Source organism: Aotus nancymaae, unplaced genomic scaffold (assembly GCF_030222135.1).
Source record: "Aotus nancymaae isolate 86718 unplaced genomic scaffold, 86718_ANA_hifiasm-v0.15.2.pri h1tg000057l, whole genome shotgun sequence".
Taxonomy (NCBI): Eukaryota; Metazoa; Chordata; class Mammalia; order Primates; family Aotidae; genus Aotus; species Aotus nancymaae.
Window position 1 is genome coordinate 68033906 of NW_026988471.1, and position 23553 is coordinate 68057458.

At 43.2% G+C, this 23553-nt stretch overlaps 1 protein-coding gene across 1 annotated transcript in view; it reads left to right on the top strand.

The window, feature by feature from the left end:
* The window catches only part of ANTXR1 (ANTXR cell adhesion molecule 1), a 260387-nt gene that overhangs the window by 161052 nt on the left and 75782 nt on the right, over positions 1-23553 (top strand). Inside the window, 2 exon segments of the mRNA XM_021671061.2 lie at positions 1468-1563; positions 20106-20147. Coding sequence (XP_021526736.2) covers positions 1468-1563; positions 20106-20147 — 138 coding nt within the window.

The following is a 23553-nucleotide window of genomic DNA, read 5'->3' on the forward strand; positions in this document are numbered from 1 at the left end:
AAATATAAATTTTAAAATTTAGTAAATATCAGATAATATTTCTCTCAACATACATATACATAAATCTACCCATTATATCAGGAATGTATTGTCATCTCATTTAAATATCATTTAAATATTATTTGACAATATGGCCAGGCACAGTGGTTCACACCTATAGTATCAGCACAGTCAGAGGCCAAGGCAGAAGGATCACATGAGCCCTGAAGTTCAAGACAAGCCTGGACAACAAAGTGAGACTCCATCTCTACAAAAAAATAATAACTAGCTAGGCATGGTCACGTGCACATGCAGTCCCAGCTACTTAGGAGGCTGAGGTGGGTGGATCCCTCGAGCCCAGGAGTTCAAGGCTGCAGTGAGCTATGATCACACCACTACACTCCAACCCAAATGACAGACTGAAACCCTGTCACAAAAAAATATGAATAAAATTATTTGACAATATAATATCTATGTAGTAACTGATTGCATGGTAATTCTATAATGCATTATTTAGCTTTCTCTAATTGTTAACCATTTATGTTTTTATTTTTATTATCTGTGTAAACATACTTGGTTATTTTCTTAGACTAAAAGTGGAATAGCCAGTTCTATGCAGAAGGAAGCTTTTGATACCTATCACAATTTCCCCCCTTCTCTCCTAGAAAGTTTTGCTGATTTGCACTCCCAGTAGCTGTAGGAAGGCAGGGTTGAGGAGACTTAGACCAGTTTTCTCACTCAAGCAGCTTCCTTGAACCAGCAACCTCAGAATGTTGATACCAAGTGGGGCCTGTTTGCTAAACGTTAGCCATCTCAATCCACAGAAACTGTGTCTAGGACTGGCCTAGGCATGTTTTAAAGTGGGTAAAATGGGTCTTGGGTACCTTCCCTCCCTTTTTCATTCCCATGTAGCCATGTGATCTGACTGTAACCCCTCACCTCCCAGGTTCAGCAGCAGTTGCTCTGCCCCCACCCCCTGGATTCACAGACCCTACAAGGCATCCCATCAGCAGGCTCCAGACTTTCCATTCACAGCTTTATGAATCTGTGACATGTACCTATGTGACCGGGTTTGGGGGAGCAAGCTGAATTCAGAGTATAATGGTCCTGAGTCCAGGCAGAGACTGGAACATCAAACCCAGTGAGGAAGCTGTCACGGAGCAGGGGATGGTGTCCCAGGGCCAGATGAGCAGTGGGAGTCCATGTTCATACCTGCTCTGTCTCTTATAGAGTGAGTCCTTCAGAGTGTTCCTCAAAGAGAAGAGCAGGGCCTCTCTGAAAAGATAAATTCATTTCCCTTAAAAATTGGCTAAACAGTGTGTTATGGGGCCATGAGCCTCAGAATGATGGGCAGAGTTTCAACCATTTGCTTGACAAATTGTGCTGTTCTCTGAGCCTTCAATCTGCATTATCAGTGATGAGACTTTGGGGAGAGAAGACCACACGTGGTCCCATCCTGCTGCTGACCACCTCTCTTTTGCCCCACAGTCTGACGGTTCCATCCTGGCCATTGCCCTGCTGATCCTGTTCCTGCTCCTAGCCCTGGCTCTCCTCTGGTGGTTCTGGCCCCTCTGCTGCACCGTGGTAAGTGCCCTAAACTTCAGGCCATGCAAGGCAAAGCGTGACATAAAGTTCACAGACCATGAATAGAGAGAAAGGGATTAAAAAACAAACTAAAGATGGAAGACAAATCTTGCAGTTTTTTATACAGTTTATACAAAATCGATGTGAACTGATACTGATCAATGGAACCATGAGTCATCAGCAGTCAGTATGAGTTAGGGTGTGAGATTGCCAATGGCCATACCCCTTGGGTGGGGCAACTGGGGTGGCCGCTGTAGTTCTGGTGCTTAGGAAAGATCCACAGGATACCACAAATGATGAGTGGTATCTGACATGTAATGAGCACATATGCCTCTGAACACATATGGTACGCACACATACACACACACGTTTGTTGAGTGGCCCTCTTCTAAGGCCACCCTGGTCTTAGCAACTAGTCTACCCATCTGAGAAAGTGTCTCTGGCCTCTTTATTTTCAACAATAAAGAAAGGCACTCACCTTTATTTCATTGATTTTAGCAACTTTTGTAGGACAAGTGTCCAGCACTGGGCTAAGCACTTTGGCTACAAGATCAATTAAAAAACTGCCTCCTCCCCATCATTGTCATATGGAGTCACCACATGACAGTGTCTCCCCAAAATAGCTTAGTGCCTGTAGTAACCCACCCTGATGACAATCCCAAATGGTAAATGTCTGGCTGTCAATTTCTGTTCCCTGGCCCTTAGACAGGAAAAAGTCCAAACAAAGTAATCGCCAAATAAAGAAAAACAACATTAGCTGTGACATGTCTGGTTCTAGCCTGTGCCCTGCCTTTCTGCAAATCAGTGTGTACTGTGAAGCCCGTGAGTTGGAAGTGACTACTGCTCCACTGCCATGGCATCTTCCATTTCCTATATTTTAGTTCTTCCGTGGAAAGGGCGGCAGGGTAAAATAGACAGTGAACCTCTCCAGGACAGGGACTCATTTTCATTTTATCTCTGGAACGTCAGCATTTACCACACAGTGTAGGGGAGTTCACATCTGTGTGTACAGCTGAACTGAATCAGGACCACAGACAGACATAGCACTGGACTTGAAAGGCAAGGGAAAATGGCTCCGGATGACATGTTAAAGAGGCGCAAATGAATGAGATGAGAAGCTCAGTCAGGATGTGGACCACGTGGCAGGAACTTCTGGAAAGGATTGACTTGCAGCAGACAAGTGTGGAAAGGGAGACCCGGGACAGGCACAAGTCTTAGGTCAATTAGTACCCTCCAGGCCGGGCTGGATTTCACCAAGATTTTAAACAGATTCTTACCACAGCAGCTCCAAGAGTTAAATGTTGTTTTAAACACTTAAGGCTGCATAACCATTTTATTCTGATGGTAAAAAATCCCTATGAGTCAGCCTGAGTGCTTTCTATGAAGATTCAAAAACAAGCACATTTTCAAGTCCAGAAAAAGGAAAGAAAAACCTTACAGTGGGTTCTTAAAGAAGAGGTGGGCAGGCCTGGTAGCAGCAGGCAGTGAACACTATTATAGTCCCTTTGATCATTTACAAACAGTTACCTCTGGGTGAGGACAGCTGGGAACATTAGAACAGCCAAGCAGTGCTCTACCAAATGCTGGCTGTGTGATCTTGGGCAAATTTCTTAACCTCTCTGTGTCTCAGTGTCCTCATTAGTATAATGTGGACAATAAGAGCTCCCACCTCATAGTTAGATAGTGAAGACTATAAAGGAGTGTATATATACCTGCTTAGAAAGCACCTAACACATAGTAAATGCTGTACATTATTATTATTTAAAAGTATTTTACTGTAATAGGAATCTATTATGATACTGTATGGCATTCAGTTTATATTGTTGGGAAATGTTTCTCAAAATAAACCTTTTGTTATTGGAAGCAGTGTCACCCAAGGCCAAATTATTTTGCAGTATTCAAAATATTTTTTCAATGAATTTATCTGGTTAGGTCCCTGTTGCTTTGGATGGCAGCCAAAATGTCTTAATGTGGTCTGACTTTGTAAGTCTCGAAGGGTTTCTTATGAGGGTTGATCTTAGGTATTCATTTTCCTGTTTATGATGTCTATTTAAGCTGCCCCCTCTCCCTCTTTCTGAAAGCTGGCTTGGGCTCCAGTACTTGGTCTTTCCCTAAAACTACTTGCTGATCACTTGCTTCCTTGATGAGAGGTGATGCTCAGAGTGGGGCAGGATAAGCTCATGTGTTTCTAAACAGGATACTCAGGAATAAAGGCAAACATGGGCCTCCCATCAGAGTTTCATTCGGAGGATGTGGGGAAGTTTCTCTGCCCACAAGATACCCTCCCCACAGCCCCCAGATTAATAGAGGGCATTCTTGTAAACAATGGTCCTCAAACCTTCCTCTGTCACTTCCTGCACCTACCCCGAGGGTGGGAAATGCCCCTTAGCCTAGTAGCAAAGCCACATGTCAATGCTGGGGGAAAAGCCAGAAAGCAGAAAAGACCTACAATATGTGGGGCACACGTCTGCCATATGCCTTCTCCTTCCTGTTGTAATCTTTTCTCCAGGAGTGATAGTCAACATATTTAACAACCTGCAAGGTCCCCGACCCCACTGAGCCACACGTTAACCCACAGTGGCTGGCTATGTGAAGGGGTAGGAGATGAAGTCCTTCAGGGTAGCTGGGTAGGAGGCCAGCCCCAGTTACTAACTACAAAGGGCATTTTTAGATGTACTGGCCAGGATGAGCAGACCAGGCACAGGGGCTGCTATCAGGCCTGCCTCTGCTCAGCATCCTCTTGCTTACTGCTGGTCCTGTCTGGAAGAAGAAACCTGATGAGTGAAGGTGACAGATGATGCCGACCCACTGCACTTGACCTTTCCCTTAGGCCCACTCCCCCATTTGGGCTCTTAACTTCCAGCCAAATGGAACCTGAATTAATTTATTGCCAGCCTAGCAGATGTGATCTACCAGTAATGATTGATGGGGAGAGAGAAAACTGACCACATCCTGAACTGAAAGCTTTAGTGTTTCCCAGCTTGTTCCTCAGTATCCCCAGGCAGACCTCTGGCTTTTAAGAGTCCTATATTTATTCATTGGCACAAAACACCCACCTTAAAAGGGAAAGAGGCATTGGAATATGCATACTGGGCTTATTCACGTTTTCAAAAAGGGAATTCAAGGGGTTAATATTTTACCCAATAATAATAATAATAATAAAAGCCCTGCCTCAGTTCCATAAGGGACATTTCCAGAACGCTTCAAGTCATGCCATGCCCACTCCATCTACTCATAGTTTGGTCCAATATTATTGAAATCTCTAAACTGAACTTTAAAAAGAGGAAGACTAGGAAATCTGAAACAGAAAAGGATCATTTTTTTAAAAATTGAAACGTATTAGAAGAGTAAATGTCACGAATGGCTTGAATGTGTAGGGAAAAAAAGTCGTCCATGAATCAGTGCCATTGGGGCACTAAACATCTGTAGAAAATGCAGGTTGCCCTGAGAGTCTACTCTTACCTAATCTAAGAGCCAGTACCCCAATGGAAGCCTGCAGCCCAGCTAGAGGGTAGCTTTATGTATACAGGCAAAGGCCATTGTATCCTGCCTAAATTTCAGCAGGTAGCAAGACACTGGAGGATTCCAATTAGCAATGGGGACTGGCTCCCCGAAATGAGAAATCTGGGGTAAAGAAGAAAAGCCTCTTGGGGCTCTCCGTCTCCTGACCTCATGTTGATGCTCTGAACACCCCAATTCCTCATCTCCCTATACCTAGACCTTCCCAGTTGTATGTGGTCTCCTCTCCTCTCCCAAAATACCAGTCACCTCAAAAGAGAAAGGCCCAGCTTGCTGATGGGGCCACTGCACATTTACAAGGGCTTCAGCATTCATAGTTTAGCAAACTGCTAACTTACCTCTATAGATAAGAACCCCTCCCAAACTGCAACCATTCCCCTTGAGTTCCCTATCCTACCTTTGACCCTCTCATATTCAGTAGACAACCTGCTGTTCTATCTCCACGAGAAAACGGAGGCTGTGCTATGAGAAATCCTTGCACTCCAGCACCATCATATGTGCATCCTCCTCCAGCATCCCTTCTCCCTCCCTTTCCACTGGTGTTCTTCACTTCATCTCCTCTCACTTCAGCATCTTCATCCTTTCCTTTCCACTGGCTTCCTCCCTCTGCTTATAAACATATGCCAGCCACCTTCATCCTTTAAAAATATTTCTGTGTTAGTCTGTCCTCACACTGCTACAAAAACATTTACCTGAGACTGGGTACTTTTTTTTTTTTTTTTTGAGACGGAGTCTCGCTCTTGTTACCCAGGCTGGAGTGCAATGGCGCGATCTCGGCTCACCGCAACCTCCGCCTCCTGGGTTCAGGCAATTCTCCTGCCTCAGCCTCCTGTGTAGCTGGGATTACAGGCACGCCCAGCTAATTTTTTTGTATTAATAGAGACGGGGTTTCACAATGTTGACCAGGATGGTCTCGATCGAGACTGGGTACTTTTTAAAGAAAAGAGGTTTAATTGACTCACAGTTCTGTAGGCTGTACAGGAAGCATATTGGCTCCTGCCTCTGGAGAGGCCTCAGGAAGGTTCCAGTCATGGCTGACAGCAAAGGGGGAGTGAGGCATCTCTCATGGCAGGAGCAGGAGGAAGAGAAGAATGAAGTGGGAGGTGCTACACACTTTCCAACAGCCAGATCTCAGGAAAACTCACATGCTATCATGAGAACAGCACCAAAGGGATAGTGCTAAACGCACCCCCATGATCCAATCACCTGATGGATCAGATGATGACTGATGGCCACAATCAGCCAATCACCTCCCACTAGGCCCATCCTCCAACATTGGGGATTACAACTCCACATGAGAATTGCATGAGAACACAAATCCAAACCATGTCAATCTCATACCGTATTTCTCCTTCATGCTACTCTCTTTTCCCACCCCTTCCTTTCACCCACACACTCCTTTGCAGAGCATCCACTGTCCACAATTCCCCCATTGCCTCTTCCTCCCACTGCACCCTGAACACTATCACCATTATTTCTCCAGTCCTATGCTTTCAAAACTGAATTTCCCAGCCACTGGTCTCCATTCATTTCTCATCCTTCTTTACCTCTTTCAGCAGCAGGCACTTTCAACCTCTCTCTCCTTTAAACTGTCTCCTCCACTGGTGCCTGCTGGCTCTTCTCCTACGTCTCTGTGCAGTTTCTCCCTGTCTCCCTCATGGGCTCTCTTTCCTCTGCTTGCCAATTTTCCTCCGGTTACCTTCCACCCTCTTCTCTAACACTTTGTCCCTGGTCAATGTCACCAACTCCCCACAACTTTAACTACTTAATGTGTTTATCCATCACTGGCCTTGGCTCTAGAGGACCAGCTTACAGTAAAGGGACCAATGGACATCTCAAATGCAGGCATCTCACCCTCAACATGCGCCCCACTAAACTCTTCACATTACCCCCGAACCTGTTTTTCATTAGTGGATGTGCCATTATCCTTCAGGCTGCCCAAACTAGGGACTACAGAGTGACAGCTGATGCTTCTTCTGTCCCTCCTTGTCTTATGTCACTTCAGAGATGCCTACAGCACATCCTTTCCCACACCTCGTCTTATCTCACATCTGTCCACACCCTCTACCCCAGCACAGTCATGGTGCCTGGCACTGAAGAGATGCTTAAGAAGAATTTGTGGAATGAATGAATGAATATCATTATCTTACTGTAGGATTCCACATCTCCCACCTGAATTATTTCAGCAATTTCATAATGCTCTTTTAGTCTTTCTCCCCTTCATTAGAGAGTCTTTTCATTTTTAAAAACAATAGTCAGGTGATGAGCCTACTCACTGCCCCACCCAGAATCCTCTTGAGTGTTCAGCGCTGTAAGAGTTCCAGTTCCTTGATATGGCATGTGTAGGGTTTTTCCATCCTGGCCCCACTTCTCCAGGCTTGCCTCTTACCTTCCCTTCTTGTGCAGGGTCTCCCTCAGCACCCATGCCTGCTTCTTTCATAGCACTGATCATGCTGTGACAATTGCCTGTTTGCTTGTGTGTCTTCTTCCGTTAAGCTGAAGCTGTTGGAAACTAAGGCTGTAGGTCCCCAGAGCATAATACGGTGCCTGGCTCAAAGCTGCTGCTCAATGCTTCTCAAAATTCATTAGCAGCCAAGTGGACAGAGAGCCAGCTGTGGGCACGCTCTACTCTTTGGGGTTCCTTAAACATACCAGGTACTTCCTTATCATGATCTTTTTGCTCATGTTATTTCCTCTTGCTGAAATAGTTTCACCTTCTTTATCTTCTTTATAAACAATTCTTCTTTCAAAGTCCAGCTCACTGTTCACTCCATTTCAGTAGCATCCTGCACACCTTTTCCTCACCTGGGGAGGATCAGCTGCTCTCTCACTTGGTTTCCACAGCATTTTTCTTACACCTCTATTAGAGCATTTACTCATTCTATCACAACAAGTATTTATGTTTATTTCTCTCACTGTACAGACAGTCCTCAACTTATGGTGGTTCAACTTAGAATTTTTCAACTTCGCAATGGTATAAAAGCTATGCGCATTCAACAGAAACCATACTTCAGGTACCCATACAACCATCCTGTTTTTCACTTTCAGTATAGTATTCAATAAATTACATAAGATAGTCAATAGTTCATTATTAAGTTTGTGTTATCTATTTTGCTCAAGTTGAGACCAATGTCGGTGTTCTGAGCACGTTTAAGGTTGGCTAGGCTAAGCCATGATGTTCACTAGGTTAGCTGTATTGAATGCATGTTCAACTTATGACATGTTCAACTTACACTGGGTTTAATCTGGACATAGTCCCATCATACATTGAGGAGAATCTGTACCATGAACTCCTCCACAGCAAGGAGAAACTAGTCACAGAAACTAATCCCAAAGTAGGGTACAATGCCTAGTACATATTATTATTTGTGTATTTTCCAAATCAAACTAGGAGAATAGTGTTAGATACAGAAGGAGCCCACAGACCATGGAACTGTAATGAGTGGTTGTTTCATGGGTGTTTGTATTATTCTATTTCATGACTTACATGTACATTATATGCAATATTTTATATATATCTAATATTACATAACAAAGAACATTTAAACCAGTCTTTTAAATAAAATTCTAGAAATATGCTCATTTTATTGAGAGGTTAATGGTATATGAGGAACCCCAAGTGAAAAGATCATAGCATATTTTGCAAAATGACAAAGTTCTGGATGGGGCGCAGTGACTCACACCTGTAATCCCAACACTTTGGAAGGCCAAGGCAGGAAGATCACATGAGCCCTAGAGTTTGAGATTAACCTAGGCAACATGGTAAGACAGCATCTCTATTTAAAAATAAATAAATAAATAAAGTTCTGGAACTTGGTTACATAATTATGTGAATATATTTAACACTACTAAACTGTACATTTAAAAATAATTAAAATAATAAATTTTATATTAAGTGTTTTCAACCACAGTTAAAAAGAAAAAAATCCTGCTTTTAAATCAGCAATTTTTCTGGAATCCAACTAGTTAAACCACCACACTATTTAGGTCAAATCAAATCACTGTATTTCTGTTCAAAAAACAGCATTTTTTCCCCCAGTATATTGGGAGAGGCTCACGTGCATGCATTCAGAATTTCTTCCTATATAAACAAAATTCTGTTCTCCCTGTTTTTTCAGTGGCCTTGTAGGTATCTTATGAGCAGCTTTTAAAGAATTATGTAACAGATCATATTTAATTCACTTAATTGAATTTCAAGGATAGTTCAACAAATAAGCCCACTGGACATCTCCAATGACAAATTGCAAAAAAACAAAAATTAATCAAGAACTTGATATGCTTTAAATGGAAATAAAAATAAAGTATTAAAATAATGCTCTTCACGCCTTTAAGAATAACATTTAATTTGTAGGGCCAGACAACCCAAGCCTAACATCACCAAAAAGGTTTACTGAGAGTTTAATAAAAACATGACTGGGACAGGCAACTTCTGACGCAGGCATCTTGGGCCTAATACTGATTATGCCTTCTTGATCCTGTTCCAGCCCCCACCCATTCCCATCTGGACACGCCTCACCCTACAGCTGACAAGATTTTTTTCTCACTAGCACATAGAGCTCTGCCATGACCTGCCCTCACCTCCAGAGGGCAGGTGCACCACCCACCTCACACACCCATTTTTTTTCTCATCTCTGGCTTCCCTCGTCCTTTATGAGCTGTGCGATAACCCCCAACCCCCATGCCCATGCCTGCTGGTGAAATGGAAAGAGCTGAGCTGTTGTTAAAGTTGACTGTGTTTCAATGCCACGTCTTCCACTGCCAGTTAAAGGACTAGTCCAATCCTTTAAACTTAATTTCCCCCATGTGGAAAACTAAAAAATTGGAACCATATTGTCTCTAAGGTTGCTTCTTCATATTCGTACCTTCTCTAAGTGAATCTACTTCTCCCTGTCAAGATTCCCTGGTCTGTGGTTCTCAAACCTGGTTACATATCGAAACCACCTGAGGACTGTTTATATGATACAAGTATTTAGGGGCTGCATTTCCAAACTATGTCAGGGCAATCATACCCTGCAAGTATGAATAGGTGCATTTCAGAACAAGATATTTAGGCGGTGAGTTTGAAAAATCATCTTTAAGTTAAATAACTGTCTTTACTGTGGGACTTCTCAGAGTCATTAATAGGATAATTTGCATGTGACTCTTCAAATTTATTTTGACCCTAGAACTCTTTGTTGGCTTGTCACTACCTGTGCTTTCCCAAACACCTATCGACATACTGACATCTGGAAGGACACTAGTATTCTGCCAAATACTATTTGAGAAAACACAGTCCTAGAGAACACTGAAGTGGCTAAAAGAACAGGTTCCTGGATCCTAAGGTGCAGCCTCTTTTCTGCCCTCCCTGGAGGCTGTATCAGTATCAACAAGCTTGAACACCCTGTGAACATCATCAGCTCACCCTTGTTCCCTCCGTGCCCTGCTCAGATCCCATACTGCTAGTTCTAAAATCGGCTTTCCCACAACCCAGGCAGAGGACAGAGGTTCCTCCTCCAAGCCTGGGGGAATCTGAACTCGTGGATTTATTTTACTGTTTCAGTTCACAGAATTTTGCAGTGACACTGGCATACCATCTGATGGAGAATATGCACAGCCATTCTCTCACATTACCATGTGAGTCCCTTAGGCCTTATCAACTAATGGTAAAGTTCCTACTGCAGTTCTCACTTTAGATATTGACGAACTGGACCTTTTAGTCTCCATCATAAGGGAGATGAGATGAGAGACCAAACATCGTTTGAAATTTGAGTTCCAAATTGGAGGGAAAAAAAAGTTGAACTCATTTCTTTGAAAATTTATTGTACCACATTCCAGATTAACACCCTTGGTACCATCCTTTGCTAAGCTTTTACAGTGTAAAATTACTAGATTCAGGCAGTTGTTGGCCAACATTAACCCACCTCAGTCAGTCGTGAGGTCTGTATTCAACTGATGCTGTCTGTATGGTGGAAAGATTCCTTTATCTGCCATTGACTAGCATCTCATCTCTCCTAGATGTTTTCCATATCAAGTTGCCTACTTTCCCTTGGTTTCTTGACTTCAATTGAAAGAATACAAGGTTTGGGAGCCAGAACAGAAGGCTAGAATGTAAAAAAGGTCAGAGCAAGCATCCTCTTCTAGCTGTGATATTAAAGCCTTTGTTGGATGGCTTTTCAGATCTGAATTGGCATTTCTTCTAAACATAACTGTTCTGATGGCTTCTCCTCATGCAGAATTTAAAAGGCCAGCGGGGACAGCAGTTGAGTTGGCTTTAAGAAGTCCCCCAGGACGTACAATGTTTTAAATCAAAGGCTTCAAAAAAAAACCTTTGTCATCTAAATACAGACACATTTATTTGAGCTAACCTCTGAGCATGCAGGAAGTCATCATTTGTGAAAAAAATAATCCATTACTGTTGACTGACTATGCAGCAGACTCCACAGCAAAACAAAAACAAAAATTCCTGGATAAAATATAATAGAAGTTGCCTTAAATGCATAGCCAAGCTCATGAGAAAATAGGAGACATTTCCAGGGCCCAAATAAAGCAGGATCTGGAAATCAGATGGTCAGCTGACCCTAAAGCAGTGGCTTCCTGCCTGAGATTTTATCTCAATAACTTAAATGTTTGGCTTAAAGCCTTTCATGAGCCCATAAAAGTTTGGGAGTTGAAACTGAGTCTTCTGCCTAAATCTGCCTAAAGCCTTAGTGAAAGCATGGGCTATGGGTTTGATGTGGGTGCTAAGAATTCATAACCTCTGAGAGGTCTGGAGTTCAAGCTTATACTACTTGAGGTTTTGTAAATTGCAGGCTGAGAAAAAGTTTGAAAATGTTTAGGATCTGCAAGAGGAAGTCTGAAACCTCTGGCAGGTTCATCCCTCAACCCAGGCCTCATCGAATTCTCATAGGCAAATGCTTACTACACATGAGCTTACAATCCCAAATTACCAAAATCCCATGAAGTATTATTATTTGGGCCCTTTGGATTTTATGATACACATAGAAAGCACAAAAGACCAGGAAAAAGATGAGGAAGTCAGTCCCTGTCAGCACTATTTCCTTTGCTCTGTCGAAAGTTAACAATAATTGTTAAATAGCAGATACAATGAAAATTCTCTGCGTATCATCATTTCTCCTTTATCATGAAGTGTGTTCCTAAAGATATGACTGCATTATGGAATTTTGGTGCATGAAAATAACAGGACTGATGGGGGAAATGGGTTCAGAGCAGAACATTCAAAACTTGCAGTCTTACAAAATAATATATTAGGTTGGCACAAAAGTAATTGTGGTTTTTGCCATTGAAAGGAATGACAAAACTGCAAGTACTTTTGCACCAACCTAATACTAAAAAAGAATACTAAACTCAATAAAAATGCCACCATTTTAAACACCTTAAATTCTTAATAAAAGATACTTCAGTAAATATGACTCTTTACCTTGGTTTTTTAAAATAAACAGGTGAAGTTTCTTAGTGGACGTGAGTCTGATGTAGCACTGTGGCTTTGAGCTACAGAGACAAGACGGAAGGAAGGACATTCTTAGGGCAAAGTGTCACAACACCAGAGGTGGATGCTATGACTCAGTGTCTTGTTATTCCTTCTTCACTGGCTTAAAATAGAATTTCAGCTTTTGTTGTGTTGCCATGTTTCTCTTTTCAGTTTAAAAAAAAAAAATGCCATTTGTGTCATTCTAAATAAGACCGAAAGCCGTGAAAGTGCTATTCTTCTGCTCTCGGCATTACTGCCTTTCCTTTGCTCCATCACACATGCCTCTAATCCCCTCTAAAGCAAATGGTGGTGCATATGAGTTCCATTCTCTTTTCTTTGGTTTTTCAGCATGGTCTCTGAGGAAGCTCATTTGTGTTTCTTTATGCCTGTTGTTCTCACAGTATCTCATCTTCTCTTATCTCTTTACAAACATCTCCTGCACAGGCTGAAGGCTTTCCTCCCTCATTCAACCCCTGCATTTTTAGAACCAGGACACACACTCCTATTGACAACGCTATGTAAAAGGTTTTTATGAGGAAAAGTACACACATTCAGGAGCGCCATACATGCTGGACTTGCACAAGGATGCACCTAAGTGAGAAAGCAGAGAGGTATGTGCGGTTTCTGCATACGCCTCCCCAGGTCACTACTGGCAGCTGGGCAGCATTTTCATATTCACCTGATGTTACTCAGTGGTGCCAAATACCGTCACCTCACACTTTTAAATGTCCAATGATTAGTGTTACGTGTTACGTGAAGTTTATTATGAAGAAAAAAAAACTAAAAATATACATTACCTTCTCCTTTACCTTGTGAAAATCATATTTTGAGCTAGCACAGTTTTGCAGTTTAGTGATTTTATTGCCCAGTTTACCTACCACATATAACTGTCACATGTTACATATCTGTGTTGGAACAAAACAGACTGTGAATGTAGTTTTCAAATTTTCAAAAAGTCTTCTTAGAAATTAATTTGGAGGCCAGGCGCGGTGGCTCACACCTGTAATCCCAGCACTTTGGGAGGCCGAGGTGGGCGGATCACGAGGTCAAGAGATCGAGACCATCCTGGTCAACATGGTGAAACCCCGTCTCTACTAAAAATACAAAAAATTAGCTGGGCATGGTGGCACATGCCTGTAATCTCAGCTACTCAGGAGGCTGAGGCAGGAGAATTGCCTGAACCCAGGAGGCGGAGGTTGCGGTGAGCCGGAGGTTGTGGTGAGCCGAGATCATGCCATTGCACTCCAGCCTGGGTAACAAGAGCTAGACTCTGTCTCAAAAAAAAAAAAAAAAAGAAAGAAATTAATTTGGGATACAAAACTGGAAAGTGGAGTCTGGAATCACAGGGTAAGTGAATTTACATGGAAGCCTGGGTTAGGGGATACAGATGGTATCTAACAAGATGGCATAATTAACCATAAGGCCAACCCATGACTCTGATGAGTTTCCCATGATGCAATGCATCCAAGCATCACAACCCACTCTTGGCAGTTGGGACTTTCAGCATCTTAACTGCTGAAGAAACATTTATATGGAGGGTTAAGAGACCAGAATTGAATCTTGTAACACCTTTCCTAGATGTTTTCCATATCCAGTTGCCTACTTTCCCTTGGTTTCTTGACTTCAATTAAAAGAATACAAGGTTTGGGAGCCAGAACAGAAGGCTAGAATGTGAAAAAGGTCAGAACATGGTGCTTATTTGAGAGGCAAGGAAGTTTAGTATAATCAGAAATATTTCCTTTATCTCTCCCTTTTTAGGAACACACACTCATTTATTCCAGAAATAGTAACCAAGTAACAAGCACTGAACTGTGTGTCAGGAGTTAAGTATGCCCATGTCTTCAAGAGCTTAGACTTCAGTGCAGAAGACAGAGGCACAAACACAGATCAGTGAGTTAACTGCCAACAGTGCAGACAGAGAGAGCTAAGATCCATGTCCGTAATTCCCAGGGAGCCATCTGGCTGGGATTGTTTCAGGGCTGAATCCAGAAATACAAGCGATGCCAGCCTTGTATGCAGATGACCAAAAATGCACATCAGCGAAAGCCAAGGAGTGCCTGCATGCAGAGCTGAGAATTTCCTCCAGAAATAATTCTATGTCTTCCCCCACACAGGACAGTGGAGGCAATGGAGAGCCCAGAGTTCCTGACAATGGAGCAGGGACACCATAATTTTTAGAATGAAACAGCATCAAAGCTGGTATTTCTAATCAGCTATAAGCAAGTCTTAACAGAGCACTCATGGGAATGTCTGACTTGAAGCTAAACATACTGCCTACATATCTAAGAGAGGTATGAGGCTTCTAAAAATAAACTAATTCATGGTTCTCAAAGTGTGGTCCATAGACCAGCAGGTACCTTGTCAGAAATGCAAGTGCCCCTCCCCAAACCCATCAATGGGGAACTCAGAGATGTACGCCAGAAATATGTGGTTTAAGAAGCCCTCCAGGTGATTCTGATAAACAAGTTTGAAACCCACTGCGCTCATTAAAATTAGAGAATAAGTGCTTCATTTTGTTAATAAAGGAGTTATCTGAAGCTGCTCTCTTGGACTTTGTCTAGACAGCAGAGATGCCTGTGTGTCAAGGAAGTATCTCCTTTGCAGCGAGAGATCAGGCCTTCAGCACAGAGTACTTGCATTCAGCTGATGCAAAAAGGACACTGAGACACAAAATACAATTTAAGAAGAAAGGGGCCAAAAAATGAATCCCTTGTTTTGTCCCACTTCTCATGCCATGAGATGAGTACTTGTCTAACATATAAGCCTATCTGGACAGCTTACCTTATTAACTAATCCCTGTCACAGTGTGAGGAGACAAGAAAGATAAGGAGAGATGTGAAATTGTAGTGGAGGATTTCTCAACAAGGTGATAGAGACAAAACAAGGGCCACGGGGGAATCACCAGGCCTGGCGTCCTTTTGCTGCTAGAGCAGCATGTGGGTCTGACTTGCGGCTTCAAATGGAATGTCTAGTGAGCCAGTGCGGCTATCATCTGGGAGGTGGGAGAGGTACCCGTGTTGAAAACTGGACCAGTAGCATCCTGTGTTCCATTGCACAAGACTGTAACAGTAGAGTTAGCAAGTGGTGAACACAGTGGCAAGGATCAAAGACAACACATTAGGAATCAAACTTCAATACTTCTAGAGAAAGAAAAAGCAAAATAAACTCATCAGGTGCTTTATTTCACCTTAACAATTTCTAAAATCAGTTTATAAAACCATTTATAAGAATAAAATGAATTGTTAGAGAGAGCTTTATAGAGACCCAAATGGTTGAACTTAATTCATAAAACCAAAGTAGTTCCACTTCCCAGGCATCAAACAGACCCTGAGCGTACATGATCTTTCTACTCTAGTTATACCACACTAGCTGCATCTCCACATCTTCCATCATTGCCTTTCCAACAGCCAAACTCAGGGGTGCTCATAAAAACTGGAATTTGTTTGACTCAGTAAGAAGCTGTCAGTAACATTTCAATTTAATCGGATTCTACTTGGTCTTTTCTGACTTTCCTTTATCTATGCAATGATTGTCATCAAATCTGGCCCCACTCATGTTGGCCTGAACAGAGATGGATAAAATCAGAATTAAAGTCACTGATAAGAGAGGATAGGAGATGCATCTCCCAACACACAGTGGTTTCTAGAAATTCTCAGGTAGCAAAGAAATACCCATAGAATTCAGAAGTTTCATATTCTATCTCATTTTTCCCCTCCTCTTTACCTCACCATCCAACTCTTAGTGCAAAAGGGACTCTAGGGCAGCCATCCCAAGGAGGCAAATGGTCACACTCTGCCTCTCCAAAATACCCAGTCTAAAGGTGGTAGTAAGTGGGGAAGTGATGCTGGCCTCCAGAGAAGAAATACGAAAAATGTCCTCAGATTTCCTCCCAATGTTAACATTCAGTTCTTCCATGTTATGTTTATAAGTATGTTTATTGGAGAATTTTCCTTTAAAATATTTTATTAATGATCCTTCAACCTTCTCCATCTTCTTTGTCCCCCCTAACGAGGAAGGTGCAAAAGAGCCCACCCATAACCAAGACAACATTCACATAACCTGAGAAAAGGAAAGTGGGCCAAACCAGCCCTGAGCTTGGAAGCTGACTCTAGCTTGCATTCTAGTTGGAAATAGAGGCTTTCTAGTCATGCTGGTTGGAAACAAATAATTTTGCATTTTGCCTTTTAATTATGGTTCAAAGTGCTACAAAAAATCAAACATGGTGGGAGCTCACAAAGAGGATCTTGTCTTTGCTGTGAGATTCCCAGGGGAGGTGCATTTACTGGAGACCTGCTTGATAAGAAGGTGTTCACCAGGGAACATGCAGGCTGTGGACTGAGCGTGGAGAAGGTAGAGAGCATCTGAGCAGAAGAGACTGCACTTGAGAAGCAGCAGAGCATGTAAAAGGAACAGGAAGCTGCCCAGAAGACTGGAATGCAGAAAGTGAAGGAAAGAGATGCAGTGGGAAGGAAGTAAAGCCGCATCATGCGGGCCTTGTGGGACATAGGGGCAGTTTGCGTTTTATCCTATAAGCCCTGGGAAGCCATTAGCAGGTTTTAAGTACTGAAGCAACCATAGAGATGTCTATTTTTAAGGCTACTCTGTGCATAGCAGTGTTGCTGTGGTGCCGCAGGCTACAGAGCAATGCAGGCTTTTGCCCAAGCTGCTCCTCCAGGCAACACAGGCTCTGGCCCTGAGGGTAGTGGGGTGGGCTGAGAGAGCTGACAAGTCCCTGTGCTCAGAACCCTCCTTGGGTTGCCCATGTGCTGGTGTTGGCACAAGGATTTGGCCCATTCACAGACAGCCTATCCAACTTCACTGCTTAGAATTCTCATCCCTGACTCCAAGCTTAGCCTGTCTAGATCCCAATTTTAAAAGCTGTCCTGCCATCCTGTGGTGAGCTGCACCCTGCCCCCAGGGACAGGTTGGTGGTACATGGGCTTGAAGCAATGAAAAGACTTCCTGCTCATTCCTCCTGAACATAACCAGATGCCTAGCCAGTGAGGCCAGGTTGAAGGTGTTAATTCCTATTTACCTGAACAGAGTGGCATTTTTCCAAAAGCTCAGTGCCCGACTTACAGTCATGTGAAATCTGAATTGTAAACCAGTCCCTCTTTATCAATATTTAATAGGTCATGTATTTTAGCATGGTGTTTGGGGTTCCCTTTAAGGTCTGGCACATTGCAGGATGTAGAATAGATATTCAGTTAATACTTAATACATTAAAGTGAACAGCAACTGCATTGATGGGTTGGTGTGAGTGGTGGGCCACCTGCATTTCCCAGCGTCATATGCTGACACATATGTGGCCAGGCATACTGCTACTGACTTCCCCAAAACCCATGGCCACTGTCAGAACAACAGCCTCTGTCTCACTCAGTTCATCAAGTGCTGGCCCCTTGGCATCCCCGTCTGGAAACCATCATGCAAAGAAATTTAGTATATGCAGGGAGGTATGAAAGATGTTATCAAGGCCAGAGACACAGACAAAAAGAAAGGGAAAGGAAAGTACTAATAACATGCGCATCTACTGAGCACCTACTCGCTACCAGATGCTTCACACACATGATCGCTCATCATGACTCAGTTCCTGCAAGGTTCATGCTATTACTTCGTTTAATAGATGAGGACAGTGGAGTTCAGATGGGTTAAGGGACTTGTCAAATCCTGACAGTCAGGAGAAGGCAGGTCTGGATTCACATGTAACATCTATGCTGTGCTTAGCTCATAGCACCATGGAGACAAAAGCCCTCTGCTCAGCACAGAACCTCTTCATGCCCAGGGGCCCTGCCACATACACGGCCCTCTCAACATCTGTCTCTTCCCAAACATCCTGTTCCCCCTCTCACTCCCCTCCCTACCCCTGACCCAGGAGAACAGATGCATTCCAGATCTGGGTCCCCAGATCCTCACCCCTCCCTCCAGTTTCCAGACATTTCCTGCTGTAAAGTAATTTACTGCTTCTGGGATGATGGGAAGTCAGTCCTGGCAGTAGCGATCCTCCCCAGAGATTTCCTTAGGGAACTCTGAGCCAGGGTTGAGTGGGTGAGCACAATCATGGCTTCACGTTTTCCAGAGACCTTCACCAGGCGTCTCACAGCAGCCAGGAAGTGGAGGCAGATGAAATGAGAGTTTGAAATCCCTGGAGGCCTTCGCTTCTGCCTCTTCAATTAATTGAATTCTGTACTTTCAGAGGACTGGAGTCTTGGGCCACTGGCTAACGTTAATAGAACATGAGTGGGAAACCTGCCTCCTCATGCAGAGATGACGTTACAGATAACGGCAGGGAGGGTGGGTAACAGCGTGGGGATTGGAACCCTAACAAGGTCCCAAGATAATCATCAAACCAGGGGAAGTTACAGATAATGGGAGAGTGGGTAACAGCATGGGGATTGGAGCCCTAACGAGGTCCCAGAATAATCATCAACCCAGAGGAGACGTGCTGAGTAGGGAAAGCTGAAGAGGCACTTACTGCCAGCTAAGCAGCCTGGCCTACAGCGAGAGGCCGGCTCCCCAGCTGGAAGAAGAAAGAATGGGTCCTGTGGGCAGTGCCCAAGCACCTGTCTACAAAGTCAGTGCCTGGCATTAAGTTATCAAGAGATATGGAATGAGATTTGTATTTACCAAAAGTCCTCTAAGTAAAAGGACTGAGTAGGGGACCCAACATTCTGATAGTAAGTTTGGGGTGAGAAGAGGAAGCGCTCCAAAGGACAGAGTGGAATTATAGTAGATAATTGACAAATGTCATGTAAGAGACTCTAAATCCATTTAATGGCGAGGGCTTTCCTTTTATGACAGAGGGGTACAAGTTGGGGTCAAGGGAGGAGGGGCTGCTCACTGGCCCCAGCTGTCCCCACTCTGTCTTCTGTGTGTCATCTTTCTCTCATGAGTTAGATGGTCTCCCAACTACATGCCCATCCACAGTTTCCACATGTCTTTCTTCAACCCCAGAGATGAGACAGTCACAGAGTCCTCTAACATTGTTAGTTAAAGCTTTGTGCCCCTAAGTGTCAGTGCCCTGAAGAAATCCCTGGATACTCCTTTGCTGCCTCTGTCAGGAATCGGTCTGCCTAAGTAGCACATCCACCCTGCAGAGGCATCCGCTGGGACCAGTGACAGCTGAAGGACTGCCAGCAGGCTGAGTGGGGTCCATGCTTGACGCATTCCTAAAGCACCATCTTAACTTCCATTATATGACAATTCTTTGTTAAATGTGTAAACGGTTGGATAGATGGATGACTGGGTGAATAAATGAGTGAATAAATTTGCATGATAGCTATCTGGGGTAGGAAATGAAATTGTTACCTGCAGAACATTTATTTCTCTATACAAAACCACAAAAGACACAATTGAGACTGGAACCCTCAGCCTGAGTCATACACTAACGGAGCTCCTCTGTCCAGAGAAACACCTCATGGCACTGACTAAGCCCGCCTTGTTGGAGCCATTGCCATGGTAATTATGGCAGCACCACCATGGTACCTCCTGACAACAGGCCTCTTGGAAGGCAGGTAGCCAGAGATTTTCACTGACATGTTCTTTGTTTTCTTTTCAGATTATCAAGGAGGTCCCTCCACCCCCTGCTGAGGAGAGTGAAGTAAGTGACCACAGGAGGATGTCGGCGGGTGGGCAGGGTGGCAGAGTGGGATGGAGAGCTGGCTGGGCGGCCAGACACTTAGCCCCTGCAGAGCAGAGCTAAGTCAGGCCCAGAGGATTTAATATACCTGCCTGTGAAGCAGCAGGGAGGAAAGTCTCTGGCCTTTTCTAACCAGGGATGAACAAGAAACTGAACAAAACTTGCAGAAAAGACAATGGCTTTGGAGGTTTTCCTCCCTGCAGAGATAAAATTTGAGACGTAAGTCAATGTTTTTATCAATACAGTTATTTGGAGCTTTGAGATACTGACTATTCCTCTAAAACAAACCCTAAGATTCTCTTCTCCCTGCAGAGACTTAATGCTTTGTGTGTGTAGATCAGGCATAATTTGCTACATTCTCCAATCATTGGTTCTAGGAATAGCCTGATGCCAAATATTTCATTTTTCTTTAATTTAAAAACAATACTACCTAAAGATTTGCCAGGCAATAATGAAAATATGCTGGAGAGGGATATGTTAATATCCTGGCCTTCCTCTCAAATCCTCATCATCTAAAGAAACAAATTCTTGGACTCTACCACTAAATTGGCCAGTAAGCAGTTCTGATGCAAGGGTGGCCTGGAGTAGAATACAGTGGAGGCATTAAAGGCTAATCATTAGAAAGGCAAGAGTACCTAGCAAGTGGCTTTGTTAACCTGATCGCTCTCAGTACAGCTGGAGTCTCTAGAAGCAACACCCACCAAGTCAGAAGCCAGGGTTACATATCTAAACGCTCAGTGAGACCACAAGATAAGATATATCAATAAGGTTTCAAGTTCTTGTCCTCAATCCCTAAGGTCTGTTGTGTGCAAATCAAGTGCCAGTTCCTCACCCTTCCCCTTCCAATGCCTTTGTCAAGTTTCCTACATACAGAAAGAGTAATGATTAAATTTAAAATTCCATATGGCTCTTATATCCTGAACCATATGCATGTAAGCCAAGGGATTTAATAGCTGTAATCAATTAAAGCACATCTTGTTGGAATGCTAACTTTCTGCCCAGAAATCAAGGGAGGAAATTACATCGCTGTGCAAAGAAGGAGAAAATACCTTCTTTACATACATGAAAACCTTTCCTTAATCCTTCAGGAGAAAGTACCGCGGCTAGCTCCACGACTGCAGTTGGCTTTGTTTCTGTTGTGTGTGGCTCTCTCTTAGACTTCCAAAAAAGAAAAAAGAAAACAGAGCAAGGAGCTCCCTTATTGGGGCTGCTTTGTTTGCCCAGAGGCAAACAACATTCCCTCCCTTGTTGTGTTTAAGTAGAGGGGTTGTTTTTTCTTCTGGCTCTTGCTCTGCGTTTGCCTTTAGAAGGTGATGTGGCAGCCACAGTGGCCAAAGTGCACCTGGAGATGTCGGTGTAAGACTGGGCAGGGCCTCTGCCTTTCCCCAGGTCCAGCATCTAGCCTTAGGGGTTCACACACAGTTCAAGCCCAGCAGGGACTTTTAGGATGAAGGACCCAGCAACACAATTTTGGAGCCAAGTAAAAAAGCCCAAACTAGAAAACCATCTAGGAAGAATAGCTAAAAGCAAGGAAGAGAAGTAGTTGATTTTTTTCAGTTTCATTAAAGTTGTAATTTCACCCAAAGAAAGCTCACCTCAGTTCCCAAACAGAATAACAACCTCAGAATGCTTGAAATCTAAAGGGTTATGTTAGGCTTACAGGAGTTTTTGGGTTACAGTTCCCCTGTCACTCTATCAAAGGGATAACTCACGTGAACATGAGCATTTAATTATACTTGGTCAAACCTGGGCTGGACAGATAACTAGTACATTTCATTTGCTGATGAAAAACAAAACATTCCCTTCCTGGAGCCTAGAGTCCCTCCCCTTCTACATTTCCCTTTGAAACCCTCTGAATTAATCAATTAAATATGACGTCAGAAATAAATCAAGAAACTACCCAAACTGGAGACCTAAGCAATTAAAATTTAAACATTTTACTTTTCAGCATCAGAAATTTTAGCATGTGCTGATTGCCTTAGCATGTGTGCTGACCCTGTGAGTTAGGCCGCCTAATCGTCCTAATGTATTTTGGCAGGAAAATAAAATAAAAGAACAAGAAGAAGAAAGAAAGATATCCCACAGAAATAGATAACCTGACATAGCCCATGCAAAGTATTTTATACAATGCTCTGAAAATCATAGTCTCAATCTAGACAGTCTTTTCCTCTAGCTCCCTATATTCAAATCCCAGTGTCTAACACTCAATAAGTAGCTGTATGAAATCAAACACTCTCTGCTGTATATATGAAAACGTTCAATGTTATTTATCCAGACTTTCGTCAGTTCTGTAAGCATCATATTCTGAGAGAGGCATGTCTACTATTTAAATAACTAAACTTAGAGAATTAAGGTAACTTTATAAAAGCTCTCTGATCTTTTTAACAGAAGATATAAAAATTCATAATAGAAAAATAACATTCTGACATTCTGTGTAACCAGTAGTGACATCCTTGTATAAAGAGGGTAAAAAGAGAAATTATTTGAAACTTGAAGAGCTTAACAAAAGCAAGGAAGGTCAGTTTTAACAACTAAGAGGGACATTTCCTGGGCTAAGGATCTTCTCAAGTGGCAGCAGCAAGGATCTCTCCCTAACTCCCTAAGTCTCCAGTTATTCCCAATAACTGGCAGTTGACGGGAGAATGCAGTAATGGAGCACTTCACCTGATGGTTTTGTTCTGCATGTAATCACCTTCCATGAAATTTATGACCATATTTGAGTTTTTATCAGCTTCATTAGCCTGCAAAAAACAGAGACCCAGTTCAGACTAGTCCAAGATTAAAGAATGGAGGTAGACTGTGGCTGGGGAAAGAACGGAGGCAGCTCCAGACACCACCCTCCTCTTGGGCTTTGGATCTCACTGCTAGCAGCTCTGCTTCTCCCTGGGAATTTACTCCCTTCTGCTTTCTCTTACCAGCCTCCTCTCTGCCCTCGTAACTCTGGTTTGTACAGAGCCCTCTCCCCTGACTCTATCAGATATTTCCTGTCTTCATTTCACCATCTGCCCCCAGTGCTTATAGCCAGAGTCTCTGAGTTTTCATCTGCCAGTTCCCAACAAGGGAATATACTTGATCCAGCTCATCTTTTCATTCCAGACCATAGATCATAAGGCACAGCTTGCAGCCAACCAACAGAGTGGTGCTCTTGGCTCACATCTGGCCAAAGAGAAGCTTTCTAGTAAGCCCCACGGACATGGTGAGAATAGCTCGCCTCAGAAGGAGGAGGGGACCTAGTACAGGCCCTGTGGCCTCTCTAAAATAGTATTGTTTTAGAAACTAAACTTCGGTCTCATTAAATACTATCAAAATAAAAGCTGCACCCAGGAATCCATGCCACATTCTTCTTCCATCTGCCACCTATACAGGC